The sequence below is a fragment of the Rattus norvegicus genome, chromosome 7, assembly GCF_021556685.1.
Source record: "Rattus norvegicus strain SHRSP/BbbUtx chromosome 7, alternate assembly SHRSP_T2T, whole genome shotgun sequence".
In the NCBI taxonomy this organism is placed as follows: Eukaryota; Metazoa; Chordata; class Mammalia; order Rodentia; family Muridae; genus Rattus; species Rattus norvegicus.
In genome coordinates, this window is record NC_141540.1 from 114,084,261 (window position 1) to 114,105,411 (window position 21,151).

General features: G+C 47.3%; 1 protein-coding gene across 9 annotated transcripts in view; it reads right to left on the reverse strand.

Annotated features, from left to right (window-relative positions):
• Positions 1–326: 326 nt before the first annotated feature.
• Positions 327–21,151, reverse strand: part of Trappc9 (trafficking protein particle complex subunit 9) — a 475,208-nt gene continuing 454,383 nt past the window's right edge. For all 9 annotated transcript variants that reach the window (XR_015624092.1, XR_015624090.1, XR_015624086.1 and 6 more), the window contains 2 exon segments: positions 1,293–1,516; positions 327–868 (listed from right to left, as the gene is read on the reverse strand). Coding sequence is in view for 2 of the 9 variants with exons in the window: in NM_001034156.2 (NP_001029328.1) it covers positions 701–868; positions 1,293–1,516 (392 nt within the window). In the remaining 7 variants the exon portion in view is untranslated.

The window sequence follows — 21,151 nt, forward strand, 5'->3', positions numbered from 1 at the left end:
TCAAAGGACTGGGATACTAGGATCAAGGCTGAAACAGTAGGTTAGACCCTAGTCATACCATTGGGCAACCTTGGGTGACAAGCTTGCAGAGCCATGGGTGGCATGAGTACCTGCTGAGGGAGAGGCAGATGCTCCTTAAGTTGGAGCCTTAAGTGTTGAGGAGGTGACTCGGTATCCCTGGCTATCTCAAAGACACACGCAGTCTACCCTTCCAGCCATAGGAACCCATGAACCTGATGCCTCTTCTGGCATGGTGTGGTTGGGTGGGCTTGGTTTTAATGTTATCCCCCTCTCCCACTACCCCACAGCCTGAAATCAACACAATGTGAGGGAAGCAAGGCAGACCTTTATTGGAGAACATAGCAACATAAATACACAGACTTGGAGACCAGAACACAGAGGCAGGAAACACCCTGATGCCTCCTCACCATGGTCACCACACTGTCCCCTCCCTTGCTTGGGTTGCCAGTGACATTTGAAGGGCTGAGCCAGACCTCAGGAAACTCAAGGGAGATGGCAGATCAGAAAGGCTCCTCTGCAGCGCTGGGCATACAGGGGGCACCCAGGCTGGCACTGGATGTGAGGTCACTCAGCATAACAGGCCAAAAATAAAGCAGGGTGGAGCCACAGGGTGACTTCTGGGAGGGAGGAGGAGCACTGGTTATGGTGTAAGGAGGACATGCCGTCAGGGGAGAGGGGCTCAGGCCTGTGCCTCTAGGGCACGCACATGCACGCTGGGTAAGCAAAACCAGGACGGTGGCAGCTCCTTGCTTTTACAGTCCTCATGGAACCGGATGTTGAGGAAGAAGTCACCTGTGTAGAGGAAGAGGAGGGCCCCAAGGCAGGCTGATTGGCCTGATGGCTGTACCTGGAGTAGGAAAAAGGGAAAGGTGTCATACTGGATCCATAGCACCCCCCAGTCTCCCAAAGCTACTAGGAAAGTCTTAAACTTGCCTGACATTGGTAATGTGAGAGGGGTGGGACACACTGGAGCTGCTCCATCCAGAGCTTTTTTGCTATGCTTCCTTAGATGCGGGGCTGCATGTCTGAGGACCTATTTCTCTCCCCGAACTGTCTGGGTTTAATGAGGGCTGGAGTATAGGCAAGTAGTGGCTGGGCATGAGCATCTGAACCAAGCTCTAGGGCTCATTGATTCCTATGGGGCTGAGTATTGCAGTGACCACTGCAGGAGGTGCTGTGGGTATGCGCAGGTGTGCAGGCAGGAACAGCACTGCGCTATCGGCTGCCATGGTGGGTCAGACATGGAGGGCTGTGACCCAGCTCACACTCACCGTGTCAAGGTAGAAGGTGCTGGAACCCACAAAGGAGATGACATCATGCAGATCATAGTTGTGCACACCATTCTGGTGGTCCTGGAACGGGACCACGGTGAGGGCGAAGGGCCCCACGCTGCGAGGACTCCTGTTAGTCAGCCGCACCTCCAAACGCACGGGGTCACCGACCTGGCAGGCAGCTGCCACCTCACAGTCACACGGCTGCCCATCCACCAGCACATCTGCAAGAGATGGAAGGCTATCAGAAGTAGCCAGTCTGGCCCATACCTTCTTGCTCTGTGTCAGAGCACTGGGGACACACAGGAATGGCATGATCCTGCTTTCCTGATATGGTTTGGCAGAGACAGGCACAGTAGGAAAAGAGCTGTCACCCAAAGGCTGTCCATTCAAGAGGAGCCCACCTCTGTGGTATTCCTTCTGGACATTCCAGCCACAGTCCCTTGGGAGGGTGCTCTCTGTATATGCCTTCCTCCCCAGAGAAGGGGCATCTGGGAACGATGATGACATACTCTGAGAATGCCACGTTCTCAAACTTTGCTGGGTGCAGATGCACCTCCTGCCTGCCTCCTTGACTACTACTCCCTGGTCCCCTTGCCCATCCTCCATCTATAGATGACCTGAGTGACTCCTTCACCCCAACACTGCCTGCCAGGCATAGTGATGAGCACATATGCGTGGAAGGTACATTTATAATCTAGCAAGGAAAAAGGGAAGTCAGCCCAAAGGGGAGCCATATTGAGATTCCGCCTGACAAAGTTCAAGGGGGCTAATCACAGGCCTGGGGAAGTGGAAAGGGACACTCCTTGACTAATAGGAGTCTGGTATAGCTGCATCTTCCATTTTTTTAGATGCACAAGACCATGTGGCCTGAGTTTGGTCAGGCCAGACTCTGTAGTGGTTCAAGGTCCCTGGCCGCTGGTCTATCTGTAATCCACATAAGCACTTCTAGTGGTACCCTGACACTACGCAAAGGATGAGCTGTTCCTTCTACTAGCTGTCTTGCTCTGCTGAGCTCAGAGTGAGGCTCTAAGGGACCCGAGTGTGTCTGGGCCTGTCTTTGTGGTCTGAGGCCTGTCACTGCATTGCCTGAGCATCAGTTCTCTCCTGCGCAGATGCCAACACTGATGGTTATGATGAGAATGTGTAAGTCATGCCACATGATGCGGTGGGCAACAGTGTGGAGAGCTGTGAACGTAGGCTCCGCCACAGCACCTGCTGAGTTTGGAGAGCAGCAGGCTGACTTCTATCTCCAGCCTCAGTTTCTCTATGTGGCATGGGGTTTCACACACACAGACACCCAGCAGTCCTCCACCCCCTCTTCTACTCCACACGGGGTCTCTGTTTCTATTTCCTGATCATTAATCCCAACCAGGTGCAGCTGGAGCTTCTTGAGTGAAATGGGGGTGAGCAAGAGAGTGGAGGCCAGCAGAGGCTGGTGGTTGTTGTGACCGATGTTGTTGTTGTTGTTGTTTTTCTCTGAAGAAGACTGTGTGGGCTGCCAGGGTAGTCAGAATGGGGCTGTGGCTCACCTTCTAGCCTTCCCTGCTTTGTCTGTTAACCCCCTCCCACAGCTCTGTACAGCCCAAGGCAGGCCAGTTGGGATCTTGATCTTACCTCTACCCTATCATGCTAGGAGAGATCCCTCTACACACCCGCCTTCTACCTGTCCAGAAAGCTGACATGAGTGTCCACGCTTCCTGGGCTTAGAATGAGGGAAACGCTTGCACCCAGTTGTAACTAGCAACTTCCTTCCAGTACCCTAGCTCACCCCCACACAGAAGACAGGAGACCTCCCCAGAAGGACTACCCACTCCAGTCTGGCTTGGAGTAACTGACCATCCCCCCCGAGTTAGGGCTATCCTGCACCCTGGAAAGCCCTCAGCATGAGGCACTGGACAGTTCACTCTTTCTGCCAGCTGTGTGACTCTGATAAGCAGCTACCTCTGCCCTCCCCTCCTCAGCCCATGGTTCTTACAGTGTTCTTACATTATGGTTCTTACAGAGCATCCGGGAACAAGCAATTCTACACCGTCCTAGATATTGACTGGGGAAACCACAACCTTTCATGAGGGGCTGGCAGGAAAAAGGAGGCCCTTTTCTCCGGCACCCATATTAGGTAATGACTAGAGACCTTCAGTCCTGTCAACACTAACCCCCAACTCAGTCATGGTGGCCATCTATCTGCTTCCCTGGGTGGGAACAGGGCCCAGAGTGTCCCAACCTGGCAAACCAATAAGCAGGACATCTTTTATCCCCACTGAACCAGGCTGTGGGGAGAAGAGAAGACCCAAGAGAAGTTGGCTGAATGTCATATCCTTGCCAGGAAAGAGCTGGGAACCTACACTGAAGTAATTAATAGCTACAAGGGCATGGCTGGCTCTGGGAAAAGCAAGCTGTGCTGTGAGGGAAATAAAGTGATCCCCAGGGCTGACTGCACCGGGAGTCTCCCAATACCTCCTGAGTCTGGTCTATACTTTCAGGTCAGGGGACTGAGCAGATGGTCTGGGAGGTCACACAACCCATACCTGTGGCTGGAACAGGTAGGGGCCAAGAAAGTCAGACTAGAAGCCCTGGTGTAAGGGAGGGTGGGGACATCTCTGGGATTGCAGTAGAGACACCTGGACATAGGGCGTAGTCACTCCTGTGTCCCTAGTGCTTTGGCACAGAGCAAGAAGGAGGGAGACGGACTAGCTACCTTTGCTCGTCTCCATCTCTTGCAGATGTGTTATGCTTTCTTCTCTAGACCAGCCAAAGCCTTTCTGTGGCCCTGAGCCACAGTGTACAGTGTGGCCTTCTGATCATGGCTGGCCCCAAGCTCTGAGTATACATGTCCCCTCTGTGAATGAAGCTGCCAGGCTAGAAATGACTCACTGACAAAGGGCTCCTGTTTGACAGTACCCCTCCTAATGGGGCAAGGATGTAGCAGGTCTATGCCTGCTGGAAGTGGCATAAGGGCCAGTGAGTACCAGTGGCTCCTGGCTCCCAACAAAGTGTGAGCTATGCCAACACATTTCTGAGTATGTTTCCTCCCCTTAACACAGAGTTACCTCAAAACTACTCTAAGTGGAGCTTTATGGAGGTAGCCAAGAGAGTCTGACCTTGATCCCTTAAGCCCCCTGTGGCCTGGAGCCAGAGTGTCTGTCTGTCTGTCTCTCTCTCTCTCTCTCCTGGTTGTCATCTGGCCACTAAAGTCAGTGGACAATGAGTATGGCTGAGTGCCCAACCCAAACCCTGGCCCCATTATTTCTAGCCACACCTGACATTTTTTATCTCTTAATCTACCCAACCCCAACAGTCACATGATAGGACTGGAGATGAAACCTAGAAATGCATTTCAAGTAGAGGATTGGGGGCCGACCACATGTTCCCAGTGTGGTCTGCCCAAACAGTAAGTCCCTGGTGGGTGTGAATAATCCATGAGAATATAGAGCCTAAGTGCCTCTGGGATTGATGTCTTTTTTTCCTCAAAGCATTAGATGAACCACAGACCATTGTCCCCCTCCTGCCTAGACCTGTAGCTTTCTTTTCATGTCAGTTCGCATTTGGAGTCAGACTTCAATTCCTCTGACCCAGAACACCAACTACAGCTGCTGCACTAATGATATGGCATGGTGCTGGCCCTGCAGAAACCAGGTCTGTGAATAGAAGACAACCAGAGAACCAGGGTCTAGTGGGGTCCATCCCCAAGGCCCTGAGAGACAGGAAGGTGAGTGGTCCTAGGCAGCCCTGTGGCCTGAAAGAACAAAAGGCAGGTATACGGTAGCTAGGCAGAAGATTCTAAGCTGGCCCAAGGCTCTGCCACATGTGCTCTATGTGTCTTATGTGGCCCCAAGTCGTCATGGCTTCCTAAGAGGATGGGAAGCAGCATGGACCAGGCAAGTCAAAGACTATTTGAGAGAGCCACGAGAAAGTCACAGGGGAGTTCAGGGCACAGAAGTCACACAGCAAGGCCAACTGCACACAATCCTGAGGTCTCTAGATCATCATGGTACTCAGTTTAAAAGCTGTCTTTTCCATGGGGTCTGCATAGACGGGGTGAGTGTAGTTGCTGGGCAACTGGGGATAGCATCCATCCAGATCATCCCTAGCAGTGGCTCTGAGCCAGAGGCCGAACCTCCAACACCTGCAGCCCCAGAACTGCATGGTGGTCAAGAATGGACTAGTGTTTTCCTGCCCAACTATCCCCACCTCCCATCACCCCAGTAAGTTCATCCCTCGGGTAGCACAGAGCTCCATCAGCCAGAATTTGGCAGGACTATTTTTCATCTATGGCTACAGATCCTGGGGAGCCTCTCAGCCCTGCCTCATCCACACCTTCCTCTTTTGCCTCTGGTGCCCTGGAAAGCAGAGGACTACTAAATATAGCTTGGGAGCAAAAGCCACCTTTGGGATAAAAAGCGTGTTTTCAGGAAGAAGGCAGAGAAAGGCAAGGACAGCTGGGGCATTGGTGCTCCAGACTTCAAGCTCACTCCAAATGAGGGGATGGACCTTAACTTTAACAGCCAGAGCAGATCCAGAAGAAGCTCAGCTTTGAAATGGGTCAAGGAGAGGCATCATCCCACAGATGAGGTAAAAGACAGGGAGATAAACAAGCCAAAGAGGAGGGTCATATTAGGCCTCACCAAGCTGTCAAGGAGGGAATCAGTAGCAGATTTAGTATAAAATCCTTTCATTTCTAGTCATCCAGGACAAACTACCCCATGTTCTCAGGAGCCCAGCCAACCAAATGCAATGATTTCCTTCTTTACCAATAAGAGCCAAGTAGCTGAACTTGGCATTTTGACTGCTAAGAAACTCAGAACCAGACATATTGGTGCCCAGTGGTTGTAATTCAGTCCCCATAGCCCTAACCCCCACCGTAGTCTTCACATACACACCCAGACTTCTCCCTGTACATCCCCTCCCCATGGCCTGCCCAATTGCCAATTCTCTGGCCTAGGTGTTTTAGACAGAGTGAGGGTGATGTGAGGGATCTGACTCAAAAGAGCAGTGCTACTGGTTCTTGAAGTGATGTCAATATGCTGTTGCCATCCCTACATCCACACTCTGGGGCTCCTTGCCTCTTTTGGAGTGCTGAAGCCTGAGACAGGTTCAGATATGGAGGGGTGGTAGGAAGGACAGGAGAATCCAAGCAGCTGACTCCAAACTCCTGAAAGCACAAGCTTGCAGTGACCTGATCAAGGCCAGATAGTGGCTTATTGTCCCTGCGTCCCTGCCAGGGCCTGTGCTCTGTGGAGCTGGTGCCATATACTCCATCCACCAAATGGCATGTGTGTTTAACAATTATTGAGGTCGCTAATTAGTTCATAAACCAGAATGCCTCTCCTTGGCATTGGAGGCTGCTCAGGACCCGCATGTGTAATTACCCTCAAGTCGAGAACAGCTCCTAAGGAGCTGCTGCCTCTCCTGGGGAAATAATTTACTTTTACAACTTTTCATTAAAGATTAAAGGGAATTAAATTAAAATTAAGGCAAATTGGAGTTCAAGAAGAGGGCTGTGTGTGCACAGTCCTCTCTCAGAGGCTCTCTGGCCTAATCCTGGCCAATGGATTTAGGGAGTGCATGCTGAGCTCTGAAAGGTCAGGGCTCCTCAGTTCAAAGCCTCTGGCCACCCACAACCCAGTGCCCATACTGGCTGGGGATTATGGTCACTGTGGTTTACTGCCTCCAACAATACTATAGATACCCATCACCAGTACCCGCGATGAGGCCACACTGCAGGTGCAAGACAGGACGCTGCTATGTAGGTGATAGTCTGCAGCAGAGGCAGAGCCAAGGATGTCCCTCCACATCCCTAGAAGCCAAAGGCCCCTTTCCCTGATGTTCATTCCTTGATACAGGGCCTTGTGTATCCAAGGCTGGCCTTGAACTTGCTATCTACCAGTAGATGACCTTCAATTTCTGATCCTCATACTGGGATTATAGGAAAGTACCACCATGTCTTGTTTAAGTGGTACTGGGATCAGAACCAGAGCCTCACACATGCTAGGGAAACACTCTACCAACCAAATCTGGCCTTCCTCACTCACTCCTTTGAAACATCAAGGGTAGAACTTCCCACATACTCCTTTAAAGTACAAAGCCCAACTTGCACGTCCACTACTAGACAGAGAACTTGGACTCCTCCCATATGGCCCAGTCTAGACAGTATGTTAGCATTTCCCTTGTGTGAAGTCTGCACCCTTCTAAATCTAGTGCAGAACACACACCCACTGCCCTGGCATAGTCTGCTGAGACCCCACCCCTAACCAGAGGTCAGGACATCCTGCTCATTATCCAAGTCCCCTATGTCCAACTGACCTCATCCCATCCATGATACACACACACACACACACACACACACACACACACACACATCCAACTTTCATCCTGGTTTGCTCATACATCCTCAGCCTGCTGTGCCCATATCAGAAATGGACCTAACAAAAGTCTACAGGAACAGGTACCCTCACAAAGATCAACCTTTCAATCCTATAGAAATGTTCTCCAGAAACAGTTACTTAGATGAACCCCAGGACACAGAATCTGAAAGAACAATCATAAATGTCACCAAAGATTTAAAGGAGTTTAAACACTTGAGCAATGCCTAAGAAAACACATAAGGTTGAATGAAATGGTGATCTAGGATTTGAGAACAACATTCAAAAAAGAGACAGACTGCATAGGTAGCAATGAATAGCCTAATAAGAGCACCAGTGGAAGCCCTTGGTCCTCCCAAGACTGAACCCCCACTGAACATGATTGTTGGGGGGAGGGTGGTAATGGGGGGAGGATGGGGAGGGGAAGACCCATAGGAAGGGGGAGGGATTAGGGGGATGTTGGCCCGGAAACCGGGAAGGGGAATAACAATCGAAATGTAAATAAGAAATACTCAAGTTAATAAAGATGGAAAAAATATTTTATACTAACTTGAAAAATCAAAAAAAAAGAGAGAGAGACAGAAATATTGGATAGAACTCAACTTGAAATAAACATGCAATTGGAAAAATCTAACTGAACTAGAAAACTTACAAGTAGAAGATAGAATATTAAAATGAAGATAAGGTAGAGGAAATTAGATAGTACAAGCAAAGATCATGAAAAGATAAAGGCACAAGAAAGGAAAAGACCAAAGTATTGAGGTTATAGGCATAGACAAGGGAGAAGAATCCCAGGCTAGTGGCATAGACCAGATCTTCGGCAAGGTCACAAAAGGAAACCTGCCCTCAGATAATGAAAGACATACCCATACAGATAAAATAAGTAATAGGACTCCAAACAGACAAAACCAGAAAAGAAAATCCTCAAGGCATATTATAGTTGAAACACTAAATATACAAAGAAAGGATTGAAAGCTGAAAGAGAAAAAACAAAAACACCCACAAGTCTTACCCATCAGCGTAAGCACTAAGATTTGTCAGTTGGAAACTTTGAAAGCCAGGAGTGTCTGAGGTAATGCACTCCAAATTCTACAAGAGAATGGCTGCCAACCTTGACTGGAATCCTCAAAAGAAGCATTACAAGTTCCAAGCCAGTCAAAGAGTTCATAATCTAGCAGACAGAGCAGGGGGAGTGATACTTCACACTGAATAGAGGGTGAGCATAGCCGAGAGACTATAGAAAGGAAAAGAAGGAAGCTGTAAAGACCAGCACAAAGTGCAACTGAGCCCACACCAAGACCAATGACTGCGATTGACACAACTTTAAACATGAATGGCCTCAACTCTCCAATCAGACAGACTGGCTGGCTGAATATAAACAGAATCCATTTTTCTCTTATTTACGAGAAACTTGATTCAGCTTTAAAAATAAGCATTTTAAAGTGAAAGGATGAAAAAGGTGCTTCCAATGGGGCCAGGAAGCAAGCAAGTGTTGCTGTCCTAATAGCTAACAGAATATACTTTAAACTGCAGGCGATCAAAGGATAGAAGGCTACTTCATTCTAATCAAGGGAACAGTCAACCAAGGAGACACTGCAATTGTGGTAGTTAGAAGGAAGGGCTCCACAGGCTCCTATGTTTGAGTGCTCGGTGATGAGGGAGTGGCACTACTTGGAAGTGATTAGGACTGCTGTGGCCTTGTCAGACAGGGTGTGGACTCTGAGGTTTCAAAACCTTAAGCCAGCCCCAGTGTCTCTCTCTTCCTGCTGCCTCAGATCCAGATGTAGAACTCTCAAGTTCTCCAGCACCATGTCTGCCTGCATGCAGCCATGCTCCCTGCCATTAGGTAATGGACTAAACCCTGAAACTAACCAAGCCTCAATGAACTGATTTTCTTTATAAGGCTTTCCATGGTTGTGGTATCTCTTCACAACATTAAATTCTGTGGAACCCAATTTCATAAAAAGTGTATACTACTAGATTAAAGACGCAAATTAACATCAACCCTTTAATAGTAGGTGATTTAAATACCTCACTTTTTGCAATTGAGAGGCTATCCAGACAAAAGATAAACAAAAAAATCAAAATTAAACATACCTATTAAGTAGCTACAGAAGATTTTATTCTAACACCAAAATAAACATTCTGCTGAACTTCCCTATCCCTGCATGCAAAATTCTCTAAAATAGACCACATCCTAGGACACACACACACACACCAGAAACTCTGTGTGTCCTATTGGACCATGATGCAATAAAACTTGAAAAAGGAAACAAATCTCTAATATTGTACATTGACTCATAGAGATTAAACAACATATTACTGAATGGTGCATGGTTCAAAGAAATCAAGAAAGAGATAAAAAGGAAGTAAAAGAAAACGTAAACAACATAGCAAAATCTCCGGGATCCATTGACAGCAGTCCACAATGAAAACTGCATAGTTCTAGGCACTACATTGAAAGAATCAGAAAGAGCACAAACACCTTAATGATGCAACTCAAGAATTTGAAAAACCAAGAAGAGACCAAACCCAAATCCATCAAGAAATCATAAAAATCAACGCATGTATTAATGAAATAGAAACAACGTCATACAAAAAACAACCAGGGAATTTAAGAGCTTAGTTTTGGAGAAGATCAAGAAGAGCAACAAACCCCTGCCCCAACCAGCCAAAAGAAAAAAGGGATGCCCAAATTAATAGAATGAGAAATGAATAGAGAGATACAACAGACATCCAAGAAATTAAAAATACGTTCTCCAATAATTGTAAAATCTAAAAGGAATGAGGAAATTTCTGGAATCAGCAAAACCACCAAAGATAAACCAAGAAGAGGCGAACACCTGAACACACCCATAGCAAATAAAGAGATTAAAACAGGAATTAAAAGCCTTCTGACTAAAAAACCCAGATGAACTCACAGGACAATTCTACTAGACTTTCCAAAAAGACCAGTCCTTAAGTTATTCTCCCCATGTCCCTGACAGAAACAGAAATATAAACAGAAGGGGAATTTCCAAACTCCAATGAAGTCAGTGTTATTCTAACACCAAATCAGGTAACACGAAGAAATCTAGAGGCCAATATCACCGATGGACATACATGTATAAATCATCGATGAAATACTTGCAAATCAAATACAAGCACATAAAAAGATTATATACTGTTATAAAGTTGTCTTTACCCTGGAGATGCAGAGATGGTTCAACAGACACAAGTCAATATATTCAAGAAGTCACATACACAGACTTAAAAATCACATGATCATCTCAATAGATGCAGAAAAACAACAATGAAACCAGAAACATGGACCAATAGAAAATAGAACACCCAAACATGAGTGCATATAACTACCGCCACCTAATATTTACCAAACATAATAAAGAAAATGCAGCATCACCAACAAGTAGTGCTAGGGAAACTGATGGACACATGAAGCATGAAATTAGACCTGTATCTATCACCTTGCACAAAATGGATCCACTCAAAATGCTAAACATAAAATCTACCATATGACCCGGCTATACCACTCTTCTTGACATCGTACTCCACTGTTACTGGCTCAGTCCCATTCATTGCTGCTCTATTCACAAGAGTTAGGAAATGGAAACAGCCTAAATGCTCATCAGCTCATGAATGGATAATGACGATGTGATACGCATGCACTATAGAATGCTATTCAACTCTAAAGAAAAATGGAATCATGAACTTTGTAGGTAAATGGACGAAAGATCATATTAGGTGTGGTTCCAGATCCAGAAAGACATAGATCACATGTTCTTTATTTATCCACAGTTCCCTGCTCCAACTCATCGGGTGTGAATATATAACCTAGAGTCACAGCAAAGTCCAGGAAAGGAAAAGGGGACCACGGTGAGGGGAACAGAAAGAGAAGGGAATAACAGGATATGAATGATGTGAAGGAGAAAATGGGGGAAAAAAACAAGGTAGAGCTGACCTGATGGCCCTGAGCACTGGCTTCCCTAAGGACTTGCTTTCGAGTACTGGAAGGTGCTGTGTAAATTGCCAAGGGAGAGGAGTCAGCAACAGCCGTATCCACCTTCAATGCCTATGAACCACAGTATGGTCAGCATGACCCGCTAAGACCCTCGAGATACATGCAACACCAGCATCTGGATCTTGGCGGTAAGCAAAAGCAATCTAATTGCACTTACTCCACTCAAGGGAGGGGAAGTTACTTCTGATACTGGAAATTTACCCAGCTGCCTATGGCCAGTGTGATCATGGTTCTCAGAAGTAAACCCACTACCTACATTTTACTAAGCTAGCGTGATTCCTAACTGCATCATAAATTCTTATCCTCTGTGCCCATTGATCAGTGTAACTCACCCATCATCAAAGACACTTATCTTTGCAATGGAGAGAGAAAAGAAAGCCCCAACTGGTCAAAATGTAGACAACTGACCATGAGGTTCCTAGTCCCAGTTGATAAATCTACACCCAAGGCTTAGGTCACATGGCTGCAGAAGGGGTTGAAAGATTGTAAGAGTCAGAGAACAGGAAATCTAGTGTGTCTCCTAGAAATATCAGAGGGCTTCTCCCATAACTCCACAATATAGCTTCTTAAACAAGACCAGAACAAGTACAGCCCTTAACAAAGAACTCCAGGCAACCAAGGAATGCTGAGAGCAGGAGACATTGTCCTCTCCAGGGATGAACTCCCTAATAAGTTTATCCAACATTACTTGGTCAGTCCTGAAATCATATACATACAAGTAAAACTAAAGAGACCGAGACCAAGCAAATTGTGTTATATACTTACACACACACAAAACAAAATGAAGCCATGCATTTGAGAGGGAGCAAGAGAGAGAGAACAAGGGAGGGACTAAAGAAAGAAAAGGAAATGAGATAATAATGTAATACATTTATATTATATATATTTAAAAATATAACTATATTTTATATACTCAAATAATGATGTAATTATATTTTAACCTCAAAAAGGTAAAGGGTAGATGTGGAGAGAGAAGAAAAAGAAGCCTAATCAGAGAGATGGCTGAATGGATGGGACTAGTGCTAGATACCTAGGTACCTGCCCAGAGAGGTAGAGTTATCCTCTAGACAGCAACAGTGTGGCCATGGGGTTGGCACTATACCACTCAAGGTGACTGGGTACACAGTGAGGCAAGCTCATGGACTGGGAACCCACAAGCAAGGTGGCTTACTCTGCTTGGGGGACAGGATAGAACCTAGGTCCTGAATGAGTCTCAGAGAATAGCTTTATCAAGAACCCTGTGAGACAAACCAAGGTTAGTACCTAGGAAATAGCCATGATGGGTATCAGCGACCCCGGGAAGGGATGGTAGTAGGTGCAAGAACTGGTCCTGCCTTACTCTGCAGGGACAGAATGCATTGTTCCCTGGAAGCTTTGGCTCTCTATGCAACACTTCTTAATTCTCATTTGGGATTGGCACTTCAGAGGACTGAAGAGAAACCAGGAGGAAAAAGAAGCCTATGCCTACTGACTGGTAGCATTATGCAAAGCTAACTCTCTGAGAACAGCCAAGAATTTGAAAGGACTTCTCTGTTCCCAAGCAGTATCTCTGCCTTTCAACCTCTCATCTCTCAATCCTGTCTGAAGAAAGCAGACTCCTGGGTAGCCCCCTGCCTGCTACTGCACATGGGCTTGAGTTAAACTCTTGTCCTCACCACAGTGTTACCCAGGCCTTGGGCCCTCCCCTGGCCCTGATCTGTAGGTAGGCAGTTCTGGTGCATGGCTTGTGTGCAGAGTGATGGGAGCTTGGGAGTGGGTGCTGCAGGGGAAGAGTGGCCATGGATGGGGCTGGCACTCAGGAACCAAAAGCAACTTTGGTATCAGTCATGCGTCTGCACCCTCCACCAAGGTGCAATTTTATCCTCTCTGGGGGTGTAGACAGTTTGCTGGCCTTGGGCAGGGGGTAACGCTCAAGCTGACTGGCAGGGTATGAGTCATCTTGGGGAATGGCTGGGCTACTCCTGGTTCCAGCTGACCAACATGCCATTTAAAATGAGCCTAGTCCACCCCAGGAGAAAGGTCATGGTGGTTAATGCAGTCAGCTGACCTGACTCATGACTGAAATCTCTGGCCTAGTTCTGTCAGGCATTAATCTGGAAAGCCAAAACATTGTTCCACCATGGAAGGCTCAGTGGTCAGCCCTAAAACAATGCCTCTTCTCAGGTGTGTGGAAGCTAGGAATGCCCAGAGGCTAATCCTTTAGAACCTGGGATTGGACTTAACCTTGACTCATAGGCAAACCAGACTTTCCAGACGACATAAACTGAGCAGCTCCATGGTTCACTTCTCTGCAGTGCCCACTTGCTCAGAGCCATGAAAGACCACACTAGTGGCCTTAGCTTTGTAGTGTTCTCAGTTAGGGGGATCCATATAGTTTCTTTCCACCTACCCAACTACCTTCACCTCAACATCGGAACAAAAGTTTTTTCTTCGTCACAATTCAAAGAACATTAGACTACTGATCACCAAGCTAACTACTATACATCTATCCCCTTAACCACTTCTGATATATAACCCAGCTAGTCTTGAAGTTGAGATCCTCTTGTCTTAGCCTTCCACCGAGATGTGTGGATATATCACAACATCTGGCCATCATCTGTTCTTCCATCCACCCATCCATCATCCATTCTTCGTCTGTCACCCATCCATTATCTGTCCACTATTCTTCCATCTGCCCACCAACCCATCATCTACCTGCCCATTTTACATCATCCCTTCTATCATTCACCTATGTATCATCTATTATTCCATCTTCTCTCACTCATCCATTTATAATCTATTCATCATCTATTCACCTATCATTTATCTACTCATTTTCTATCCCATTCATCATCTATTATTACTATAGCATCCATCTACCCATCATCATTTAGCCATTTAGCCATCCATCTGTCCATCCCAGATCCTCAGTAACATGATGCCTTTGTAGCACTATGGAAGCAGTTCTTAGGCACAATCTAGGTCCCTGGATTCTACCTGCTTCTCTAGCTGAAGCTGGTTAGAGGCCTAAGCAGATTCTTCTTGAACTCCAAGAAGACACTCACCTTGCCAACACCTTGATCTTGGACTTCCAGCCTCCAGACTAGGAGAGCATACATTTCTGTGTGTAAACCAATGAACTTATGACACTTGTCATGGCAGCCTCAGGATATAGACACATTGGTCCCTTGAAAATATGACCAAGGCACTCTGCCACCCAGGGAATGGCCAATAAGCTGTAGCAGGATGATCAGTGAAAGAAAGACCTCACTTTGGGGCGGTCTGAGACCTGGCTGAGGGGTACCCCTGAAGCACATCTAAGGCATCCTAGTGAGGAGCCCTAGAGAGTGTTTCTTTGAGAACCGAGAACAGCTTCCTATGTGCATGTTCTAGCCAGTATGTAAATGAGAATCCAGATAAACAATCTTTTATTTTTCAGTCACTTAGTCATCACTATGGTCACCTTCTGCCATGGCAAAGCACAGTGCTCACAAAAGGCATGGACAAGTGAGAGACCTGGGACCCCGTGAGGGACGTGTGACCTCTCCTTTCACCCCTATTGCCTCAGGATCCAGAGGTGGGGTAGTTATAGCCATGCACAGCACCTACACATGCAGCAGGTATAGGGCACTGAGGGAATTTATTACAGGTGGGCAGGGCCAATGCCTCCCACATTCCTAAAAAGTAGAGCATGTGTCTCAGGTATGGGAGTGGACAAAACCTTGGCATTTTGTGACTGGGTAGGGGAGAGACTGATTTTTCTGAGAGCCAGATACAGCACAGGCTTCTAAACTACCCTTTCTGCATGCATAGTAACCGTAAGCTAAACCATCCAGAGGGAAATAATGGGGAACTGATGAAAGCCACAGGGCAAGGCTGAGACTCCAATGAAGCTCTGAGAGCAGAGAAAGCTTGTCGTACTTCACCATCACCCCTTAGTCTTTGAGAAGAATGGAAAAGACACTTGGACTTATGCAAGGAAGAAAAACACCCTTACAGAGTCACAGAGACCTGGGGTGGATGAATTGTGGCCTCTCTTGTGGAACAACACTGGGGTTTCATCATCCATTCTTCAATTCACCCACTCAGCCACTTGCTCGCCCACACACTCACTCACATATATAGCAAAGCCAAATGAACAGCTATCACATGTCAGACACAGACTCTCAGTATTCAGAATATAAAAGTCCTATCTCCCACGAGTTTATTTCTGACGGACAACATCAGCAAATAAGTGAGCAGACACATAAACAACATGTGCTCGCATGCATGTTTGCACACACACATGGCAGATGGTAATGGTCCAGGGAAGGCTGTCCTTAGAGGGTATTGGAAAAGGTCTTGGTGAGGAGGTGGCACTGAAGTAAATCTAAGACAGGGTAGGAAGCAGGAACACAGCATGCAGGGAGAGATACCACCAGACAATGCAGCAGTAACTTGAACCGGCCGGAAGCTCTGAGTTTGAGTGGAAGGAGGCACAGACTCCCTCTAGTTGCTGTCAGCAATGAGGAGATCGGGGGCATGGATCAAACACATAGGGGAGGAAAACGTGGCTTAGGACAGAAAAGATTTTTCTAGCTATCTAGGTAACCCTGAAGCCAGTTACAGCCACAAGAGGGATGAACCAACACGTCATTCTCAGACATGCGATGGCTAACGCATCAAAGTCACAGTGTGATGCAATGCTTGGCTTACTTCCCTTTGTCCCACAAGGCTTTGGGTAACCCCTCCAACCAGCTCCTGTGGCTCAAAACACCAAGAGCAAAGACAGAGGAAATGAACGAAAACGTCCCTCATCTCCAGGTTCTGTCACAGGTTGGTCCCCATGAAAAGGGAGAGTTGAAGTGCTGCAATCCTGTGTAAGAGGGACCAGTGGAGAATTCAGGCAAGTGTATATCGCACAGGCTGGGGAGGGGCAGAAAATTCCAGATAGAGGAGAGAGGAGCCACTCAAGTGGTAGAAAGGAGGTGGGAGCTATGGGAAATGGTCCTTCTGATAGGTTCAGATCTTGGATGGGGACAGGTGGAGGGGGAAGTGACCAGTGGGTATGTCAACTAGTAAGCATAGGGCATAATGCCAAGCCTGTCTAGTATTCAAAGGACATACATGGGAAGGCCACAGAGCCATCTTTTATGGCCGAGGGAAATAAAAGCTATTGTTGGAATGAGTCGAGGGGACTCAAGTTTTCACACATGGCTGCTTGGCGACTAAGGGCTGGAAGATTCATGGAGGTTGGTCTTGTAATAAGCAGATGGCCTTGGAGAGCACACATGGCCTTTGCCTTGGCAACTTCACTTCTGGAAGGTTTGTGATGTGGGCTGGCTTTGGTTAGAATGTGGAGAGTCTAGAAACTGCAGAGCACAGTGGGGTGGGCTGGATTTAAAAGAGAAGCATTAGCCCAGCAGAATACTACATGGCCATTACAAACCCTGACTTAGATAATACTCTCCACATGCAGGGACATGACGATATCAGTGAGTGGTGACAGATGGTGTAGGTGACAGATGGCCTCTGAGCTCTGCCTGGAGACACCTGTCCAGAAGAGAGCCTAGAGCCACATACCTCCTGCTTAGTAGCCTCTGCCGTGGACTGTGAGGATCACTGAAGATTCTAGCTCTTCTTCACCTTACTACAATTACTTTTCTACCTAACTCACCTCTAATATGTGTTATTTACAGTAAATATTCACTAATGTGTACAGGTGGATGGGACTGTGTTGTTGAAGCTTTAATGCCCAGTCCCTGAAAGTGGCAGTGTGGCGTGTGGGGCCTTCAGAAGGGTCATGACAGGGCCCAGGACATAAAGTGCAAGCAGGATGGAGTTCTAATTCCCCAAACCCACATACAGCCAGATGCTGTGGTGCGCACATTTGTGATCCCAGCACACCTAAAGGGATGGGAGATAGAGAGAAGAACCCCGGAAGCCAGTTAGTACAGTGCACACACCAGAAAACAAGAGACGCAGTCTCAAATAAAGCAGAAAGAAAGGACAGACACCTAGGCTATTCTTTGAGCTCAGCATCTGTACTGATATATGTATGCACAGTTATACACAGTTAACACACACACATACGAGACGGAGGGAGAGAGGGAGGGAGGGAGGGAGGGAGGGAGGGGGGAGAGAGAGAGAGAGAGAGAGAGAGAGAGAGAGAGAGAGAGAGAGGAGAGAGGAGAGAGGAGAGAGGAGAGAGGAGAGAGGAGAGAGGAGAGAGGAGAGAGGAGAGAGGAGAGAGGAGAGAATGAATGAATGCGGCCCTGGGCAGGCAGGCCTTGATCCTATGTGCCTACTATCTTTATGAGACTGGGAAAACAGGACTCAGATACACATAGACAGCCATGTGTGGACACCTTGACCATGATGTCTGGTCTCCAGCACTGACAGAGGTCTCTACAGCTGTCATCTGGCTGGCTGAGCAGGTATATTATATTCTACAGTTTATTTGCATGTATTAAAATTTATGAATAAAGCTAAAGTTACAGTTAAATAATGTAATAAATACTCAAAGACTCAAAACTGAAGAAAGATTCTGTAATACCTTGGGGGAGGGGGTAAGGACACATACTTAAAGTATTTTCCATAGTTCAAGTAGAGGGTGAGATACTTTCATAATATTTTGTTAGCAAAAGTATTAATTTTTAAAAAATAAATACATTACTCTGACATATGCAGAAGAGTATCTCTAGGTAGCAGGCAGAATGCTGGGCACTGGGACTCCAGTGGAAGTTCTGACAGTTCCGTAGCCCCCTGGACATTTAGAGGAACATTTGCGGCATTCATGAAGCAAGTTCTACATGCTAGCCCACTCCTGTCTGTGTCTCTGCAGGTGTCTAGACCCAGGTCCTGGATCTCTTGGCTGTGGCCTGCGGCCCTATTGCTCAGCCCTGCAGCGTCCCGCAGTCAGAATTTCCTCCTGGCAATGATCGGGACAGCTGCCCAGGTTGGGTGAGCTGGAAGATGACTCAGCTAATGGTGACAGCCCTTTAAAGGAAACTTAATTATTCTGTAGCCTGGCCCAGAGGGAGAGAAGGGTGCTAGAGGCCTAAACGTGGCTAATGGCGATCGATTCGCCCTGCCAATCTTCTAGGCTATTTATAGCTTGCTTCTAAAGTCACTTGGGATCCTAATAGAAAGGCATCGTTTATCAAACCAAAGAGAGAGAGAGAGAGAGAGAGAGAGAGAGAGAGAGAGAGAGAGAGAGAGAGAGAGAGCGTGCTTGTGTTTATGTGTTAATGAGTGCCACCTGTGTGCATGTGTGGCAGGTTAGCACACTAAAGACAAGCTGGCACATGGCCATGAGAAGCCATGATGGGAAAGAGAGGCCCTAGCAGAGCACTGGGGGCTGGTGCTGTGGGAGGGACCATATCACCCCACCACATGCCCAGCACTGCCCACTTCACAGAACAGGAAATGGAAGCTCAGAGGTTAGTGAACACCCATAGGTGCCCATCTAGCTGGGCACTGGGGTATGCCCACCACTCCTTGCTTCAGAAGAAGCCAAGGGTATGTTTTTTTCCTGGCAAGACCTCTATGCCCTTCAGGGTCTAAAGGGACAGATCAGTCCCTGCCTGAGACAAGGCACAGAACTAGGAGCGAGAGAGCATTTTGACATAGATGTAGCTCTGGTTCTCAGGAACTCAGGGAGGTTGGTATGAAGAAAGACAATGCAGCCTGGTCCAGGTTGTTAATGAGCTGACACTCCAAATCCTATTATCCACCTTCTTGATGGCCTGTTCCTGAGCCCCACACCAGGTTACTGTCCATACTCTTATAGGCCCCCAAGTGTCTGTCCAGAGGGTTCCCCCATAACCTTTTCTACTACACTTCCTAGCATCCCTTGCCCCTGTCCCTGATAAAAACCAGCCTCAAGAGCCGCAGGGGAGCTTATGTGAGCCTGTGTGTATCTCTGCATGCCCGTGTGTATCTCCGCATACCTGTGTGTATCTCTGCATGCCCGTGTGTATCTCTGCATGCCTATGCAGAACAGACTTATGGCTCCAGGGCTGCAGTTCATGTCCAAAGCAGATGTCCCAAACATTGCCCCTCCTCCCCAAAGCAGGCAATGTAAGATTGTATGCCATGAGAGTCAGAGACACATATGAGCAGGTGTCCCAAAGCAGTGGGGAAAGTGATAGAGTGAACCCTTCCTTGTGGGTAGAGTTCAGAGGATACCATGACATCCAGGTCCCTAGAGAGAGCTGGGTGGTGAAAGCAGCTGCTTCTCCCCACTATGGCCCAATGGGGTCATTTCATGAGGGAGGGATACAGACTGACTTCGGATATGGTGTAATCCCTACTCTGAGATGTCCTGTTTCTCCTCTCCTATTACTTCATCCATGATGTTCTTCACAGCTTAGGAAGGGAGATGTCCCCCACAGGTGGGCACAGATAGTACTGGGGAGCTGACACGGCTTCTGGTCCAGACCGAGACCCAGAACACTGTGGAAGAGGATGCAGAGAAGAGAACACCAAGGGGCCAATGCCTAGAAGTCACAGAACAGCAAACGGGGTTCCCTCACAGCAGGGAACAAAGTGACAAGGAAGGTGAAAGTTGCTAGGAAGGACCATGGGATGTTGTCTAAGAATGTCCAATAGCCATCTAGGCTCAAGAGGTGCATCAAGGTCACAGGACAGGACATGCAGAATTACACACAAACACACAAATATAGACAGAACAGGTAGACCACAAGGCCAAGTCACAAAAGAGATAGATGGGTGGGAGGATCTTGGGCTCGTCAGGCCTTTATTGTAGGAGATCTAAAGGTGACTTGAGGTCCCTGCATAAGCTCTCCTTGGCATGAGGTTCTCAGAACAGCAAAGGAAACTAGAAATTTGGCATCTAGGGATCAAGAACTAGATAGCAATTTTTCATTTGCCTTTACTCTTCTATTCCTGTAAATGTTTGGTCTTTTCATTAGTTGATAGATTTGCTTTTCCCAGAATCTCTCAGAAGAGGGACTCTGGCCCAGACTGGACAGGGCTAGAAGTTAATAGCCATTCTTCCAGGGCACTAGGAAGTCAAGGGGCTGGGGTCATTTCATGAGGGAGGGATGCAGACTGACTTAGGATATGGTGTAAACCCAGTCTTACTGAGGGCTAGCTCCGAGTGGGTCCCCAATGTGGATCCAGGTTGGCCTTGTCATAGCATAAACCTGGAACCAGGGCTCAAGTCCTGCATGCTGGTTCATGCCTGTGTACCCCTATATCATCTTCCTTCTTTTCCAATATTCCAACAAGCTTAAATCATAAACGCTGGGCTCTTTCAAGGCCTTTCTGACTCCAGGCCAGGCGAACACTCTCCATGGTTTCCTAACTCTCTTGTCCTGGCACTTAGACTACAATGGACCTGGCTTTGTTGAGCCCTTCCATGTCCTCCATTTACATTCAGCTCTGCCTTTGAGACCTAAGGTCCTTCCTGTTGACAGCACCTTAGTGCATGTGTGGGACAGCAGAGCCAGCTCCCCTCTCATCTGATGCTTCAAAGATCCTGGATGATGCTAGTA